Source organism: Prunus mume, linkage group LG2 (genome assembly GCF_029339155.1).
Source record: "Prunus mume cultivar Tortuosa linkage group LG2, ASM2933915v1, whole genome shotgun sequence".
NCBI lineage: Eukaryota > Viridiplantae > Streptophyta > Magnoliopsida > Rosales > Rosaceae > Prunus > Prunus mume.
In genome coordinates this window covers 26,661,504-26,679,641 of record NC_142699.1, presented here as the reverse complement: position 1 = coordinate 26,679,641, position 18,138 = coordinate 26,661,504, and the positions used below count along the sequence as shown (strand labels likewise).

The 18,138-nt window shown below is 35.5% G+C and overlaps 1 protein-coding gene and 1 long non-coding RNA gene across 4 annotated transcripts; both read right to left on the bottom strand.

Moving 5' to 3' along the window:
• Positions 1-1,112: 1,112 nt before the first annotated feature.
• On the bottom strand, positions 1,113-3,063 carry LOC148919934 (uncharacterized). Of its 2 annotated transcripts, none has more exons than XR_016123530.1 (3): positions 2,714-3,063; positions 2,200-2,597; positions 1,113-2,087 (listed from the first exon to the last, which is right to left on the bottom strand). It is a non-coding gene; the product is annotated as an uncharacterized LOC148919934 (long non-coding RNA). The 2 variants fall into 2 exon arrangements; XR_016123531.1 differs by having other exon boundaries at positions 2,200-2,531.
• A 1,976-nt stretch (positions 3,064-5,039) lies between these two features.
• Positions 5,040-10,447, bottom strand: LOC103324008 (protein tesmin/TSO1-like CXC 2). 2 transcript variants are annotated; one of them, XM_008226044.3, is made up of 10 exons: positions 9,910-10,447; positions 8,476-8,636; positions 7,640-8,396; positions 6,797-7,284; positions 6,599-6,673; positions 6,286-6,466; positions 6,108-6,206; positions 5,969-6,035; positions 5,687-5,843; positions 5,040-5,604 (listed from the first exon to the last, which is right to left on the bottom strand). In XM_008226044.3, exons 1-10 carry the CDS (start codon positions 9,958-9,960, stop codon positions 5,253-5,255), a joined length of 2,388 nt encoding a protein of 795 aa, XP_008224266.2. In that variant the 5' UTR covers positions 9,961-10,447; the 3' UTR covers positions 5,040-5,252. The 2 variants fall into 2 exon arrangements, with proteins under 2 accessions (XP_008224266.2, XP_008224267.2); XM_008226045.3 differs by having other exon boundaries at positions 6,108-6,203.
• Between the last annotated feature and the right edge of the window lie 7,691 nt (positions 10,448-18,138).

The following is an 18,138-nucleotide window of genomic DNA, read 5'->3' as shown; positions in this document are numbered from 1 at the left end:
CCTCTCTTGTATTAACTTGTGATTGTCAAACCGAAAGGAAAAATAAAAATAAAAAATTTGTTTGAATAAAAGCTGTCTTTGGAGAAAATGATATGAATGTTAATAAGAAATGAAGATTCTTAAAGATTATGATTATATGTTTTTATTGTATGAAATCTAGAAATAGGACTTGGAAATATAAGCTGAAAACAGAGGATTGCATCTTCTTTTCGAAACTCTCTTCCCATTGATCAGAAATCTAGCAAAAGCTTGTAGTCGTTTGAGGACAATGATTCATTCTTAAATTCACATCAGCTTTTCATATATGTCTTTAATATGTACTCCACTTGTCTTCCTTTAGCTTCAATCTTAGTGCCAGTTTGACATTGCTTATTTGGGGTGATAAGTGATTTTTAAAAAATTTTGAGAAGCCCAACCCGTTTGGTTTCACTTATTGTTAAAAATGAGATAAAGCTATTAATGAGGTGCTTTCATTTTATGATTATGCAAGAATCTTTAATGATTATGCAGCAATCATTTTCTGATTAGATCTTAGGCTCAAAGATTACTTGGTCATAGTTTATACCCAATTGTATCAACCATAAATCATCTCTTGTATTAACTTGTGATTGTCAAATCAAAAGGAAAAAAAAAATGTTTGAATGAAAGCTGCCTTTTGAATGATATGAATATTAATAAGAAATAGTCCATGGTATTTTGATTGATTGAAAGCTAGCTTCAATCTTTAAGGTATGAATGTTCCAAAGTCGTCTATTCTATTTGAATGGCTAGTTTGGCCCAAACACCTAATAAAAATAGTAATGACACGTAGGAAGTTCATACATTTTCTTCCAAGTTCTAAAAAATTATATTTTAAAAAGGGGTTAATTACATAAAACCACCCAACTTGTCAGGGGTGTTTGATTGGGGGGCCATTAGGTGTTCGGGCCAAACTAGCCATGCAAATAGAAGAGACGACTTTGGAACATTCATACCTTAAAGATTGAAGCTAGCTTTCAATCAATCAAAATACCATGGACTCATTTCTTATTAATATTCATATAATTCCAAAAGACAGCTTTCATTATTTTTTTTTTCCTTTTGGTTTGACAATCACAATAATCAAGATATAATTCCAAAAGACAGCTTTCATTCAAACATTTTTTTTTTCCTTTTGGTTTGACAATCACAAGTTAATACAAGAGAGTATTTATGGTTGATACAATTGGGTATAAATTATGACTAAGTAATATTTGAGCCTAAGATTGAAGCTAAAGGAAGACAAGTGAAGTACATATTAAAGACATATATGAAAAGCTGATGTGAATGTAAGAATGAATCATTGTCCTAAAACGACTACAAGCTTTTGCTAGATTTCTGATCATTGGGAAGAGAGTTTCAAAAAGAAGACGCAATCCTCTGTTTTCAACTTATATTTCCAAGTCCTATTTCTAGATTCCATACAAAAAAAACATATAATCATAATCTTTAAGAATCTTCATTTCTTATTAACATTCATATCATTTTCTCCAAAGACAGCTTTCATTCAAACAAATTTTTTATTTTTATTTTTCCTTTTGGTTTGACAATCACAAGTTAATACAAGAGAGGATTTACGGTTGATACAATTGGGTATAAACTATAACCAAGTAATCTTTGAGCCTAAGATTGAAGCTAAAGGACGACGAGTGGAGAACATATTAAAGACATATATGAAAAGCTAATGTGAATTTAAGAATGAATTCATTGTCCTCAAACGACTACAAGCTTTTGCTAGATTTCTGATCAATGGGAAGAGAATTTCAAAAAAAAGATGCAATAATTTGTTTTCAGCTTATATTGAGTGAATTTTTTTTTTCTTACAAGCCCTATTTCTAGATCTCTGTCAAAAAATACAGAAATCTTTGAGATGAAAGAACAATAAGTTATTCAGGATAAATGTAAAGGCAAATCTTCACTATATAAATTAGCTGGTTTCAGGATAATTGATCAATGGAAAGAAACGTTAAAAAAGAAGAAAAAATAAGCACCTGTAACTGCAGTGGAAGGTGAGGGCGCAATGGAGCTGCCTCAAGCAGAGGCTGGCCAAAGTTCACATTGTGAGATCTCTGTCAAAAGTTACAGAAATCTTTAAGATGAAAGACAGGATAAAGGTAAAGGTAATCAATGGGAAGAGAACTTCAAAAAGAAGATGCAATCATGAGGAAAATAGTTAATCACCATTAATGTAGTGCCTGATGACAGCATCTGCTGGTGCAGGTGATTGGCAATTTCCTTAGAATTCATCTTGAATCTTGAATTGCAGAGAGAATGTGTATGAGGAAGAAGAAGAAGATGGCTGTGGAAGCAACTGAATTTCCCTCCAAATTGTCAGCCCTCTTGAAGTTTTCACGCGTGATAATTGAAAGAACGACAAGTCGTTTTCCGAATCCAATAAAAAACTACATTGCGTTTTCAAGTTTGTGTTGACCCCCAAAAAAGACAAAAGTTTCTACTCCAAAACGCTTTCTGTGAAAGACTGATGAGGAGGATGGTGAGATGTCTGCCTCCTCCTGACATTTTTCAGAAGATGCATTTGCCCATGAGAAATCCTCCCATTTGTTCACGTTAAGTAACCCCTTAAACAAATATATCAAAGATAGATACAATATCCAAATTTTAAAATAATAATAATAATAATAATAATAATAAATCACATAAATGAGCCAAGAACAGCCTAGAAAGTCATGCTTACCCAGGTGTTGAGCTGCCTGGAGAAGCACATAACAATGGCAAAGTTCTGGGGATCCAAAACAACAAAGCTATCGTTGTATCTACTACAAGAAACCCTATTGGTTGCTGGGTCATCAGCGATGTCATAAGTTTTGGTTAGAAACGGCGGAGGGTCTTGGTCATAAAGTCTCTCCATTGGCAGAGGCCGCACCTGAAGACGACAAACTTACTGGATCTTGATCAGGATTCATTGTTGGATTCGTTGTAAACTCTGATCTGGGTTGGCATCTTTTGCTATCCCCTTCTTTTCATTTTTTTGAGAAAAACAAATACTTTTGGCTGGTGATATAACAGAGACAAATGGGTTTTGGGAATGTGAGATGAATCATTATGAGCAGAGAGGAATGACGAGGTAGTGTTAGTTCCACCATGGGTTTTGGCAGGGAAATGGCTTGGAGGTTCTTGGTGGCAGCCAGATATGCAAACTGCTAGGGAGAAGAAATAGGGAGGAAGAAGAAAGAGAGAGAGAGAGGGGGAGGAAGAAGAAGACAGTGGTTGCAGTGGCGGAGCCAGGAATCGAGGGGTCTTAGTGTAAAAGAGGATGGGAATGACATTGATTGGAAATTAGTGTTACGCACTAAACACATAAACTTGAGACATCATTTTAATTGAGATCACATAGAAAAGGGAGGGAGGAGATAGGAGATTATGTAGACAAGAGTGGCCAGCTTCGGATAGATATTAAAGTGTAAACATGGCAGCAGAGGCCTGGCAAATGGACTTCTTGGAGGCTTTTATTCTCTACATATTCTTGGTTTCATATATTCTTGAGGCATAGCACTAAAACCCATATTTTGATTTGGTGAGAATTTGGGAGGGGGTACTTCCTTATTTAAGACTCCATGATTGGAGAAGCAGAGAAGAAGAATGCAAGGCTGGAGGATACTGCTAGACCTGGCCCAAAACGAAGAAATAGACGTCGGAGGAAGAAGAAGCAGACGTGGTGTGCAGAGAGGTCGTGCCAGGCTCCAAGGGACCTCCAAGGAAGAGAGAAGACCCCACTGTGGCTCCGCCTCAGTGGTTGAGAGGGAGAAGAAAAGAGAGGAGGGTAGAGGAGGAAGAAGAAGATGCGACGATATAAATTTTTTTTTAAGAGGAAGATATTTGTTAGGGTTTTTTTAAATATTATTTTAATTATGTTGAGTAGACCTATAAATACTAGAGGTATACATCAACAGCATAAATGTATCATTTACCATAATGGTCTTTAAATTGAAACGGACCTTAAGGTAAATGGTTCAACAATCACTGTGTTCCTTATTATTTTTTCCTTTTTTTAATATGCAAGGTATTTTATTATTTGGGTTATTTTTGGGTGTGTTTATTTATTATTTGGGTTGGTGTTATTATTTTGATGAAATTTGTGGCTTACATAATACATATATGAGCTTGATTTATTGAATGATGTTTTTGTTAGTTGGAATAAGTTTGGTGTGTTTTTAAATTATTATTATTTTGCATTGTTTCATTATAAAAAGAAAATCAGAACTTTAACATTATAATTCTCATAGGGTAACAATCCTGAATCCGCCACTAGTATTAGATAGAACAGAGCATAAACAGGGATGGTTGATGTGCTTGTGAGAAATAGAAGCTCTGGCGGCTCTGGAGACTGCGAAGCTGAGGAAAAGGAGGCTGCAGGGTTAAAATTTAAATTTAAAAATAAACATAAATAAATAAATATTTTTTTTTTAAAAAGGGTTTTAGTGAGTGAGTAGTAGGAGATTGACCCAGACCAGAAAAGCCGGACAAGATTTGTTGTATTGGATGTTGTTGTATTGGATGAGAAATAAGCTGACATCGAAGAGATCTTATAATATAAGATCCGGTAATCGGATTAATAATTTTTCAACCTAAATATAATCGTATTTTCTTTTTTAATTTGGTAATTAGGGAAAAAAAAAATAGGTGTAACCAATTGTAATGTATACAGTAATAATAGGTATATAGCTTGGTGAAATGAAATGGGTGGTCAAAAGATTTGTCCTTTTATCTTTCAGGGCAGTGGTTGAGTAAGATCTGGATTGGATTGAATAACTCACTAAATTCAACATAAGTTGAATGAAGAAACAGAGAACAAAAATTTCGGTAAAATTAAATGTGGAAAATAGATTAATCATGAAGAATAATTATTGCTAGAAGGTATTTGTTGTTATAGCTGCGGTGCATATTTTACTGAGTTTTCTGGAGGCTTAAGGGAAAATCTTATACTAAAAGGAACAATAATTTTTTTAAACATGTTATTTCGTTAAGTGGCCAGAGAAAGATGGGAAGCATGGAAACAAAAGGGAGGAAAAGATGAACTATAGATTGAAATTCCATATTATACAACGAAGAGTAGGGTATTATGAGAGCAGGATACCATACCACATATTATTATACAAGTACAGAAAACTAACTTAATAAATGACATACAGAAAGAAACTAAACAACTTATCTTTAAGCAAACTAAAAGATTTTGTTCTACTTTCCACAACGAAAATCTGACCATCTCAATGCTCTCAATGCTGGGGAGTGAGAGACGGAAACGAAGGGATGGATTGTAAAATTAATTTCCTACCAGTCCTTCGACCAGGTGATGGCCCAAAGTCACTATTAGGAGGGCACACCCTCTTACTATTGGGAGAAGCAGTCTTGACGCCGGTGCTAGGAGATCCATCTCCTTGAAGAATCTCCGGCATTTCATCCTCTGGAACAGTTTGGCTATGTCTCTCAAACTTGGATTCGGGTCGCAGAATATTTGGTTTTCCAAGTTTCTGGCTTGTATACAATCCAGAAGAGGATCCTCCAATGCTAAAAACAGAAGATCGCGGCGGTTTGTTCTTTGATGAAAATGGCAGTGAAACCATTTGTCTGGAACACAAATTGTATCATTAGAGATGTTATAACAATGAAACATCAACTTCTCAACCCACAAATAGTTTAAGAATTAAACCTGGAAAGCCGTAAAGGCGTCGTGGGAAGAGCAGAATCCAGGCGCTGCTCTTCATTTTTCTGAATTTCAATTTTCTGTTGATGTTTCTCAGCCACACTCTTTTCGCATGCTTCTGCTTCTTCCTCATCTAGCTCAGCTTCTGTTCCTATAAAAGATCCTGAATTCCAAAAGAATAAGGAGCAAATGTAAAGATAATCAGCAAGCACACTTGAAGAACTTCATAGGAACAAATGTAAAGATGATAAGAAATCAAAGGCATGCCAAGCATAGCACTTCACTCACCATCCTTTCTACCAAATGCGTTTTTACAGCCTTCACATCTGCAGCTAATAGAGCATCCAACACCGCCCTTTAAGAAAATCAAATGTTAATAAGATTAAATAGGATTTTATAAGCAAACAGAATATGCTGAGGGGAAAACCTGATAGCATTCACAGTATTTTTTCAGGCAGCTTGATTTCTTGCAGTTGCACCCTCTTTTATGTCGTGCAGAAGCTGGAGTCTTGCTGGATTCCTCCTGCTAGTGAAAACAACTTTTACAGGTTAGACTGCAGTTCAACTAGCAAAAAGAACAGAGAAGAGTTGACTTATTTTCTAACCCCAAGTTCAGGAACAGAATCTGAGCTCCTAATCACTTTTGGAGCAAATGCAAGTGGGTTGCGAGACTCAATCTGTTTACGAGTTGCAAGAACAGTATCTTCATGGATAGGCTTGTTGAAGCATTCTTGACATGAACATGGTTCTATGCAGTAGACACCAGCAGCAAAGCATTCGCAGTAACTACATGAATAGTATCACGAGTCAAATAATAAACTCAGGGACTTCTAATGGACTAATCAACCAGATGCATATATCTCAATGCAAGCGACGTAACAAAAATTTTAGGCTTCACTAAAAGGGAGATGAACCTACAGTTTCAAACACTTCGATTTTTTACAGTTACAACGTTTGCAAGACTCAGTTTCTCCAGCTTGTTCAAACCTGCGCCTGCAAATCCAATGAAAATTATGAGATGATAGATAAATATACAAAAAATCTAACCAATTACATGAAAAATGAAAATCAACAGGACAATAATTTAATGGAGAATATCTAGTCAACAGCACATGCCTCTTCTTTTTGGGGCTATTCTGGTTGAACTCTTCATTAGCTAAAAATGCAGGTTCTTGGGAAGCATCGTGCGCCAGCTGAACCCCATTTTCAGTGCCATCCATGTCTCTTTCTGAAGAAGCTGAAGAGAAAGATTCATGACCAGGTCCTTGACCACCGGTGGGGGAATGAATGTCGGCAGTGGAGTTGGGCAAACTTAGTTGCCTACCATAAGCCAGACTTTCACACTTAATGATTTTGTAGTCTTTTGAGGTTTTTGCAAGAGCATTTAAGTGCAAACCAATTCCAGGTAAGATGCACCGTGAGGATTCACCACCAGGTTTCATAGGAACTAGTTGCTTATCATTTGTGGTGATTTTTTCATCAGATTGAGATAGCATATTAGAACTACTGTTTGAAACATTATCTAAACTCTTCCTGCGAGCTCCTGCCATCTCAAAATCTAGACAGCGCCTTCGCAAGCCACGTTGCAAATTTAAAACAGCAGGCTGATACACCAACAGAGATAACACTATTAGTAAAACCGAAGAAGTAAAATAAAAAGGTAATGAAAATGATATAAACAAACAAGTCACAACTCTTTAGAATCAGCAAGACAAAATAGATATTAAAGAGGACTATCAAGATGGCATAAATGTTCTGCAGGAGGGTAACCAGAAAATACACATAAAATTAGTACAAACAAACATACAACTCTTACCGTACAACCTACAGGAGTAGGCTACTTTTTTTTTTTTTTTTTCTTTTTTTGGGGGGTCAGAACAGGAGTAGGCTACTTATTTATTATATATCTATGCAAATGTTACTGAAATGTGGGTGATGGAACCTTGTTGCATACTATACCTTACAATTGAACTGCATGGGTGTTTCCACTTTATTATCTTCTTTCTCACTTTGACTGCTAACCATACAATTATTTAAATGGTCCTCCATCTGTTCTGTTCTTTCCAGCTGACTAGCTTCTCCATATTGAGAGGAAGGATCTTCAGTTTCAAGTTGTCTGCCAGAACCAACTATATCAAGGACTTGCATGTTTTGCTCATCATTAACGTCATTTTGCGTGAGCTGCGGCACAAGAGAAGTACAAAATCTTGTTGCAGGGTCCAGAGAATTCTGCATCAGCCCCTTGAAAGCCTCGGTGCCATTGGGGGAATCAAAAATTAACAGGTCAGCAGCATCAGAAATCAAACTCTCCCAATCACAGCCTGTCCCTTCTTTTCTTTGCAGAGTCTGGCATATAATCTGTAGATGTGCTTCGTCATTGGATGAACCTTCTTCAGAGGTCTTTTGAACATATGGAACAAGTGGGGCGGACAAGTCGGCCACTTCCAACTCACAATGTGCCTCAGTACCACAACGAGTTGTTGGGCGACAGTCAGGGCTACCACAGTCATATTTCAAATTCCGTGGTAGCTCAATTACAAACTTTGAGTGTTCACTAGATGGCTCTACAGAATCTTCTCCTGTAGAAACCCCTGGAACACAATCTTCGCGTAGCTCTTCTGAGTTAATATAAAGTTGAGCTGCATCTTCATTTGCAGAGACTTTATTTCCACTTTCCAGAGAGGACTCGGGTTTTGACGGATCTGAAGTGCTATGCCTGAAAACAAAAAAAAGTATAATTTACTCAAAGAATAAGGTAAAAAAGAAAGGTACAAAAAAATACAGCAGTGAATTACCTCCTAAGGAATCTGGATTCCTTGTGAGCACTGACATGGGGCGAAGTGAAAACAGATGGAAGGGATGCAAAACTGAGTGAGCTGAACGTCTGAGTAATGTGTACAGACTTAACTGGCTTGATAGGAGAAAGACTATTGATGTAGTTAAAGACAGGAGAATCCTGCACATGAGGAACACAATTCTTCTTAATTAAAAGAATTACATACACACAGCAATAGGAACATAAAATCTTGACTAAATAGAAATTAAAATGAAACGGGTTTTCAATACAAAATTAATATATAAACTCTATTGCACCACCAAGAAAGTAAAGAACCATCCGCATATCCTCAAGCATCAACAATAGGAGAATAGGAAAAACACACATTACGCCTATCAAGCAAATAGTTGACCACAAAATCTGGCAAAAATGAATGCTCTACAATCATTATCTGCAAATTTCATGAAGATGCATATATCAGATCTGTTAATAACTTTTCTGAGTCTGGTTGACCAAATTATGGCCTCTTGTAACATAGAATGAAGTAATAAATGGCTCAAAAATCTTTTATAAAATTTTATAAAATAAAATAAAAAGTGGCTCTAAAAGAAATTGTGTTAGCAATATATTGAATCTTAAATGAAAGAAAAACATTTCAAAATAAATTCCATTACTTCTGTTTACAAGCAAAAAAGGTAAAATTAATAAAAATTAGGCCTGAAGAACAGTCTCAAGTCTCAAAATAAGCTTTCTAAACAAATCATCCTACAAGAGACTTGCTGAAGCCAATTAGTGACAATTGAGCTCAATTTGAGATCTAAATCACAAGATAACAAAACCCACATAAAGAAAACCAATTTTCCAAAACAAAATGAAAAGAGGAAAAGAGGACAACAAATTATCTAAAACGAATTATCGCTGTAATCTTTCTAAGGACATCCAATTGACCACCTAAAAAATATATATATGAGTCCTGATGCAGCTGAAAATCAAAGATTAAACCACATGCAGTGATGCAGAGCAACACCCCAGGAACCAAAAAGAAGGAAGGAAAAAAAAATGCCTCAGTTAGCCTTCTCAAAAATGCACAAGCTTGAGAAACACCAAGGCAAAAAAACTCAAAAACAAAACAAACCCAATTCAGCGACAACCTTAAAATTTTGTTTTTAAAAAATGCTTAGGTCAACCTTGTCAAAAATGCACAAGCTTGAGAAACACCAAGGCAAAAAACTCGAAAACAAAATAAACCCAATTCAGCAACAACTTTAAAAAAATTATATATATATATAAATGCCTAGAACCTTCTCAAAACTGCACAAGATTGAGAAATACCAAGGCAAAAACTTCAGAAACAAAACAAAACCCAATTCAGCGACAACCTTAAAATTTGAAAGAAAAAAAAAACAAGAAGAAGAAGGACAAGGAGAACAAGAAAATGGGCACAAAGGCTGACCTCAAATTTGGCTTTGGGAGTGCCGATCTGGTTCCTCTCTGGGGTGTCCATTTCCAGAGAGGCAGCTCCACCACAAGCCCTCTACCTCTACTACTTCATCAGCCACTACCACTACCACTACCACTACCGCTACTTTCTCTCTCTACTTTTTTGGCAGTGAATATTTGTTCTTCTCTCTAAATTGTAAAAAGGAAAGACACGGTGAGGTGGGTCACTTGACTGGGTCTGCTCTGCTGCAAATAGGTTGAGATTCAAGTAGAAGTGAAGGCGGGAGAGTTAGAAAGGAGTAGCTATGGATTTTTCTCGTGGGGATAACCTTGACCCTACCACCAAAGCCCCACAGTCCACAGCTGTCTGTATGTATATATGTTTGCGTTTTCTCACACCCACCCAACTTTAAAAAAAGGTAATGTACAGTTTACTGTGTATGGATTTTCTCAATCTCTCTTTCTTTCTCAGTTTCTCTCTCTTTCTCTGTGTTTTTTCCTTACAGGGTAGGCTCTGTATTCTCACTAATTCACCACCCGCTTCCCTCCTCCTCTGGTCTTTGGTCTTTGCCCTTTTGGGTTTTTATCCTTTTTATATTAATTACTTTGGTTTGCATTCTTTTCTTTTCTTTTTACTACTTGACTTTGTAAAGTGTAATACTTGTCCCTTGAGTCTTTGACTATTTTGCCTATGTTGAAGTAACTTGGCAGTGGTTTTGGCCTTCGGTAAATAACCCAAGGTTGCAGTATATGCCAATAGAATTACTTAAACTTCTTACATTTTTTATATGTGAATGGAGTGTCTATATCACATCCTTAAGAGAATAACCAACGGTTTTGTTTTCACAAGGTTAAACCCAACAAAAGATTTCCATTTTTGTGCAAATTGCATGCTCATTAAGGGTAAAATTGCCACTTCAACATCTGATACGGAGTTAAAATGTCACTTTAACATTTGACACAAGGTTAAAATCGTTATTTTAACATCTGACACATGATTAAAATTGTCTATTCACTATCTGACACTAGATAAAAGTTAATGAATGTGAACTTATAGTCTATATTCAATTTCTCAGATATTGTTATTAATTACTCATATATTTGCCATATCTTAAAGTTATTTGTTTGGATTATAACGGCCGGTTCTCATAATTTCATATCCTAAGGCGATTTAGTAAAATGGGCCCCTATTCCCCAATATGTATTGGCCCTCATCATTGCATACTTTCTTACTTCCTAATACCACATACATATTTCGCAAAGATTCAATGCTACATGTTTTTTACACGAGTAATACATTTCTCTTCATAAAAAAGTTTTTATATATGTTTTAAGACCAAAAGGAACATTAGCCATTGGATGATAACCATGACTAATAAACATTTACACACCCTTAATAACGCCCTAAAATATTATGGAGGAGGGCCCTATCAAAATTGGTTAATAGATTGCATAGAAAAAATCTTGAACCGATGCGACATTTATAAGGTAAACGGTGACCATGAAAAATCCCGTGAATTTTATTAATGAGACTTATTATTGGTCCTCATTTACGTTTTGTCATTATGTTAGTCGATATTACTTTCTTACCCCTATGGATAACACTGGAGCCAAATCTTTGGCATGCGTATGCGAAAGGGCTTTTTGGAGAATGTAGAAGTAATTTAATATTTCTTAGCATTTACTCTACCGTTAGTTTTGGTGCCTGGCGTAACGACAGCGAGAGGCAATGTAGTTTTGGCGCGCGGAGATTTCGAAAGGTAGGTGATTCACTAGGTTTGAGGTCCATCACACTCCATGGATCCTACCCTAGAAACTTTCCTAATAAAATAGTACGGTTTTTAGTTGAAATATTTGTGCCGATATTCCCCAAACACAAAGGAACAGCAACATAAGAGTGGCCTTGTTCGTTGGGCCTTCACATCAAAGGGAAAATCAAACCTTCTCCGGGTCCCACGGAGCAAATCGACATCGGTCGGTGAGACATGATGACACGTGTACGGTGCGATCAAGGTCCCTATCATGACTTTTTACATTAATGTCACAGTTGCAAGTAAGGTAGCTAAACTAAAATGTATATTTATAAGATTAGAGGAGCCTCATAATGTGTTCACCTTTGGACTTTACCACTTTTACAAAGTTTGGTATGCAATAGGGTGAGGTGACCTTTAATAGGAAGCATGTGGTCCCATGAAAAATAAAGGGGCAATGTCACGTGACACCTCACCCCACTATTACTTTTCTCCTTTTTTATTTATTTTAAATTATTTATTTATTTTAGGGTTTGGCCCTTTGCAGAAAACGTAGCAGCTGGTTAAGCACATAATGACACAATCTGCTCTTTCCCAACTCCCCACATTCTCTGAAAGAGGAAGTTCATGCGAAATCATAGTGTCTACTACATGCGTACTTTGTGGCACACATTCTGCATCCATCTGGCGATAAGGAAGGAGGCTTCTTCTTTTTCTTTGGGTTTTATTTTTTATTACTATTTGTTGATTAATTATTGACTGACACATGCAAATAGTAATTAGGCGGTGATTAATTATTTCAAGTATGATGATGATGACTTGTTGTGATTTGGAGGATTCGAGTAAAGTCTTTGGAAAGCCCTTTGGTTCGGACCTTAGTGAATTGTCAGATTGTGGGTTTTAGAATAAAGCTGGGTTGACCCAAATACTTAGGATTTTAATTCTTAATTATTGACCTGGATGCTCTTGTAATTAGCAAGTGACCAGTAGAAGATTCAGAAAATAAACTAATGATATAATTACTCCATTTTATTTTATGTGAGGTTAATTTTTTCTTCTTCTTTTTTTGGTGCAGAATGCAGATCAGATATTGTGGAGCGAGCCTCTTGGCAGGAAGTGTGTGTTAATTAATTAATTTTATCCTGGGACGGGAAGGAAGAAGGCTATCTCAGTTGAGATGGGATATCCTTGTAGCTTTTATGGATTCTGAAGGCCTTTTGTTTTTCTCTGTGTTATGTTGCACAAACAAGTTTTCTTGCTGACAAACGTGTAACACCATTTGCCCATCTTTTTTTTTACTCTCTCTCTCTCTCTCTCTCTCTCTCTCTCTCTCTCTCTGCGCGCCAAATAAGCATTCCACTAAAAAAATTACTAGGTATATTGGAGTTTGAGTATGGGAGGATAGATTTGCATGTTACCCTACCATATCAATGGGTTGTGGTCATCCTTCTTTTTATCTCAAAGTGTGGATGGATTTCATTTGACCTTTGTATGTTGTGTAGCCATGTATTCATCACTTACGTTCTCCATTCGATGAGTTTCGTTTTGTACTTCGGTTCAACTGAGAGGAAGGCTTAAGTTTAGACGTAATTGTAGGATTAAATGCTCTACTCTTAAAATTGTAAAGGGTTTCATAGTTCAAATAATTAAGAGAATTCGTCAATTTACCTGAGATTCTATGTACAATTTCCAGCTTTTGTACGGGAAAAAAGTAAATAATAAAGCTCATAGGATTTGGACCTAGGTAAGACTAGGCTAGGCCCAAATAAAAACAGCAAACTTTGGTAGAAAATAAACAAAGAGGAGCCCGACAAACAAAGACTTTGAGCTGAAAAGCCCATTCAGGAGGCCCAATGATTCTTTCTCAGTGTTGTTATTGTTGTGTTCTGACTTCTGTGTTTGCTTTCCAAGCTCTCAAATTGTCACATTCCTTGGAGGCTATTGACGGAAACTGCAAAATGCCTTACACCCCAAACAGACATGAGCCAGGCGAATGTTTTCATGAATCCATCCAATGCACCATGTAACTTAGCTTAGCTACTTTATTTAGTTGGATCAATTAGGTTGACAGGCTGCTTCCTGTTTAACTTCAAATATGTTTGTAGTTGGTGTGGGATGTCAACACCATTGCACAGTTGGACTACATGTTTGTCATCACTTGGCAAAGATTGCCAGACATGCATTACTTTGCTCTAATATTAATGCCTACTTTACGATGTAATTTCATAATTCGAACATTTCAATTTTTAGGTCCTCATTTAAAGATTATCTCTAAAAAATATCATCATAATAAAAAAATTGTTTAACCACTAAATTATTTTTCATGAACCTTTTCTTATTTACTAAAAATGAAATATTTGTCTATTTATTAGGTCATGCATACATAACTAAACGTTCTTCGATTTGAGCGAAATTTTGCAAAAATGCTCTTTCAATGGTAACCTAACAAGTAAACAAATAAATATGTCATTCTTCTAGGCAAGCACTCCATTTCATTGTTGTAGTCACCGAATTCTCATTTGGGGGGCTTTGTAACATTGAAACTATGATTTGTAACCACATCCACATCCACATCACATGTGCGCTGCACACAATGCAAATTGTATTGTATGCCTTTTTTTGGCTTCGGCCCCCATACTAACAAATAAAGAAAATTGTCCTCTATGCAATGCTGAGATGGAAAGTGTCTGCACATTCACCTAATCAGAAAATCAACTTTATAATTTTAATTTAATTATGGAAAGATTAACTATTTTCCTTGTATACCTTCCTTTTCAACTTTTTTTTCATTCTTTTTCTCATTACGGATGTTCTATGATGATGAAAACCCTTAATTTTTGAGGATGTCCTTAAAAAATGATTCATGCACAATCAAAATGATTCATTGCAGGATGAATAAGGAATAGAAGAAGGTGGAGAAAGACACAAATGACTAAGGTAGATCTGATTATTTTCTTTTAGAAATGATTCTCTTTTGTTTTTTTTTCATTACAGATGTTCTATGATGATGAAAACCCTTAATTTTTTAGGACGTCCTTCAAAAATGATTCATGCACAATCAAAATGATTCATTGCAGGATGAATAAGGAATAGAAGAAGGTGGAGAAAGACACAAATGACTAAGGTAGATCTGATTATTTTCTTTTAGAAATGATTCTCTTTTGTTTTTTTTTTTCTTTGGTAAGAAAGACAAATGATTATGTTTAATCGAATGGTGGGGAATATATGTATCTAGCCGCTTCCCATATCGACCATCACTATATAAAAATAAAAGCATTGAAAAGTGTTGCTATTTATAAGGAAAAAAAGAAAAACAGTATGGCTAACTAATTTGTCCCTTGCCTTTTCAGATACTAGAATCTTATTATCCCCCTAAATAAATAACGTTAAGATATTGTGCAGGGACAAGGACAAGAAAATACAAACCAGCAGGAAACATCTCATACCTGAGTTGAAAACCGAACAGTTGATGTTGCATAAAGAATAGATGGCGCAACAATAGACTTCCATTTCAATACATTTCACTTCATCTAAAAAGAAGGAAAAAGGAAAGAAAGAAAAGTAAATTATGACCCATTTTGAGATATTACAAGCCTTTCATGATTTGATCAAAAAATTTCCAGTATGTAACCCTATCATATTTATCTTTCTCACACACCGGTTCTTGTAAAGATCTGTTTGTCACACAATAAAACTATATGTTAGTCACAATCAACTTATTGACACACTTAATTTTCTTTATACCTCTCACAAAGTTCATGCTGAATGTAAAGATGGGTAACATCAAAGTGTTTAAGTGAACTCCCACAAAAAATCCCAAAATTAGGTGGCTCCACCTACGTCTAAAATTCAGAAGAAAAAATAATTTGATAGATATATGTAGTGGAAACACCTAATTTTGGGATTTATCGAGGAAGTTCTTCACTTAAACACCTTAATGTTCCCCATTTTTACATTCAACAGGAACTTTTCGACAAGTATAAATAAAATTAATTGTTGTGTCAATAAATTGATTTGTGATTCTAACATATAGTTTTATTATGTGGCAAACAGATCTTTAAAAGAACTGTTGTGCGAGAAAAATAAATTGGATAAGGTTAAATACTGGAAAATTTTCGATGAAATCATGAATGGCTTGAACATCTCAATGGAAAAGGATTCGACCATGGTGATTTATTGATTTCACCCCACTAATTTTGGGTTGTTTCCTATATATATATATATAAATATTTTTGGGTTTGGCCATTTGCAGAAAACCTAGCAGCTGGTTAAGCACATAATGACACAATTTGCTCTTTCCCAACTCCCCACATTCTCTAAAAAGAGGAAGTTCATGCAAAATCAGTGTCTACTTACTACATGCGTACTTTGTGGCACACCAGCACACATTCTGCATCCATCTGCAATAAGGAGGGAGGCTTCTTTGGGTTTATTTATTTTAATATTTTCTTTTTAATATTTTTGATTAATTATTGACTCTACATGCAAATAGTAATTAGGTAAAGAGAGCATAGATGTGATTAATTATTTCAAGTATGATGACTTGGTGCGATTTGGATTTGAGTAAAGTCTTTGGAGCCCTTTGGTTTCAGCTTTAGGAATTGTTTCTTAATTAAGTAATTTATTTATTTATTTATTTTATCATGGGAGGGATGGGATGGAAAGAAAGAAGGCTCACGTTCACGTAAACCATTTGCCCATCTAGTTTTTTAATCTCTCTCTCTCTCTCTCTCTCTCTCTATGTACCAAATCAGCATTCCAATAAAAAATTACTAGGTATATTGGAGTCTGGGTATGGGAGGATATATTTGCATGTTATCCTACCATATCAATGGGTTGTGGTCATCCTTCTTTTTAGCTCAAATTGTGGATGGATTTCATTTGACCTCTATGATGCCCTTGTATGTAGTAGCGTAGCCATGCATTCATCACTTGCGTTCTCCATCCCATGAGTTTCGTCTTTTTACTTTGGTTCAACTAAGAGGAAGGCCAAAGTTTAACCCTAATTGTAGGAGTAAATGCTCTACCATTAAAATTGTAAAGAGGTTCATAACTCAAGTGATTAAGAGTATTTGTTCATTAACCAGATATTTCAATTTCTATGTAGAATTTGGACCTATATTTGGTAGGATTAGACGAGACCCAAATGATAACAGCAAACTTGGGTAGAAAATAAACAAAGACTTCGAGCAGAAAAAGCCCATTTGAGAGGCCCAACAATCTTAATATCTGTGGATATTTTATGATATGTTAATTATGTTTATATAATATTTTGGTTCAATGATTTAGGAGTGGATGACTATTTTCTATGTTTAGAGTATCTTGGTCTAATAATCATGTTCTGATTAACTATTTCCCCAGTGTTAACTTATTGTTGCGTTCTGACATCTGTTCTGTGTGTGCTTCCCAAGCTCTCAACTTGTCGTATTCCTTGGAGGCTACCGAAGGAAACTGCAAAAAGCCTCACCTAAAACAGACATGAGCCAGGCAATGTTTTCATGAATCCAATGCACCATGAAGCTTAGCTTAGCTACTTTTTTAGTTGGATTCATTAGGTTGACAGGCTGTGGGATGTCAACATGGATTACCTTTTTAGTTTCGAGTATTGACAAAGATTGCCAAACATGCATTACTTTGCTCTCTTCTTGGCAAAGCACTCCATTTCATTGTTGTAATCACCGAATTTTTGTTTTGCCGGCCACAAATTTTGATGACACATTGAAACTATGATTTTGTAACCACATCGCATGTCCATTTGCGCAGCACAAAATGCTGATTGTATAAGAAAAACATAGTGATGGGGAAAGACACAAATGAGTAAGTAAGGTATGTCTGATGATTTTCTATTAGAAATGATTCTGTTTTGTTTTTTTTTAAGAAAGACAAATGATTATGTTCAACCGAATGTTGGGGATATACTATATGCATCTAGCTGCTTCCCATATCGACCATCACTCCTTAAAATAAAAGCATGAAAAGTGTTGCTATTTATAAGAAAATAAGAAGAAGAAAGAAAAACAGTAGATGTCTTGTTCCATACAATAGATGCCCCAACAAATAGTTTAATAAGACTTGCATTTCAATCCTTTCTTTTTTATAATCACAAAGAATAGCATTTGGTTGCCTCTATTTTGTTCGTTCTGTTCCAATGTTAGATAGATGTCTTGTTCTTACTTTTACATCAAAAACAACATTTTGGCCCATAGAATTCATGGTCTAATAACTAGAGTCCTATGCTTAAGAACTTTTTTTAGCTCTAGAGTCCTATTTTTGTCATCCATAATAATTTGGTACCCAAACTATTTACAATGCATCAAAGTGACATTCCACATCACATCTACAAAAAGAAAAACAAAAAAAAAAAAAAAAAACAAAAAAAAAAAAAAAAGGAAAAAGGAAAGAAAGAAAAGTAAATGATGGCCAATTTTGAGTTTCTAGACCTAGACTTGCAGTTTGAAAAAGAGAAGAAGACCTAGACTTGTAGTTGTGAG

Bases quoted from the DNA above. Each gene is read 5' to 3' on its own strand.
- LOC103324008 (XM_008226044.3), bottom strand. From the start codon at position 9,960: ATGGACACCCCAGAGAGGAACCAGATCGGCACTCCCAAAGCCAAATTT. The intron at 6,467-6,598 runs GTAGGTTCATCT...CTATTCATGTAG, and splicing joins AAATCGAAGTGTTTGAAACT to TTACTGCGAATGCTTTGCTG. The intron at 6,036-6,107 runs GTTTTCCCCTCA...ATTTTCTTAAAG, and splicing joins AATACTGTGAATGCTATCAG to GGCGGTGTTGGATGCTCTAT.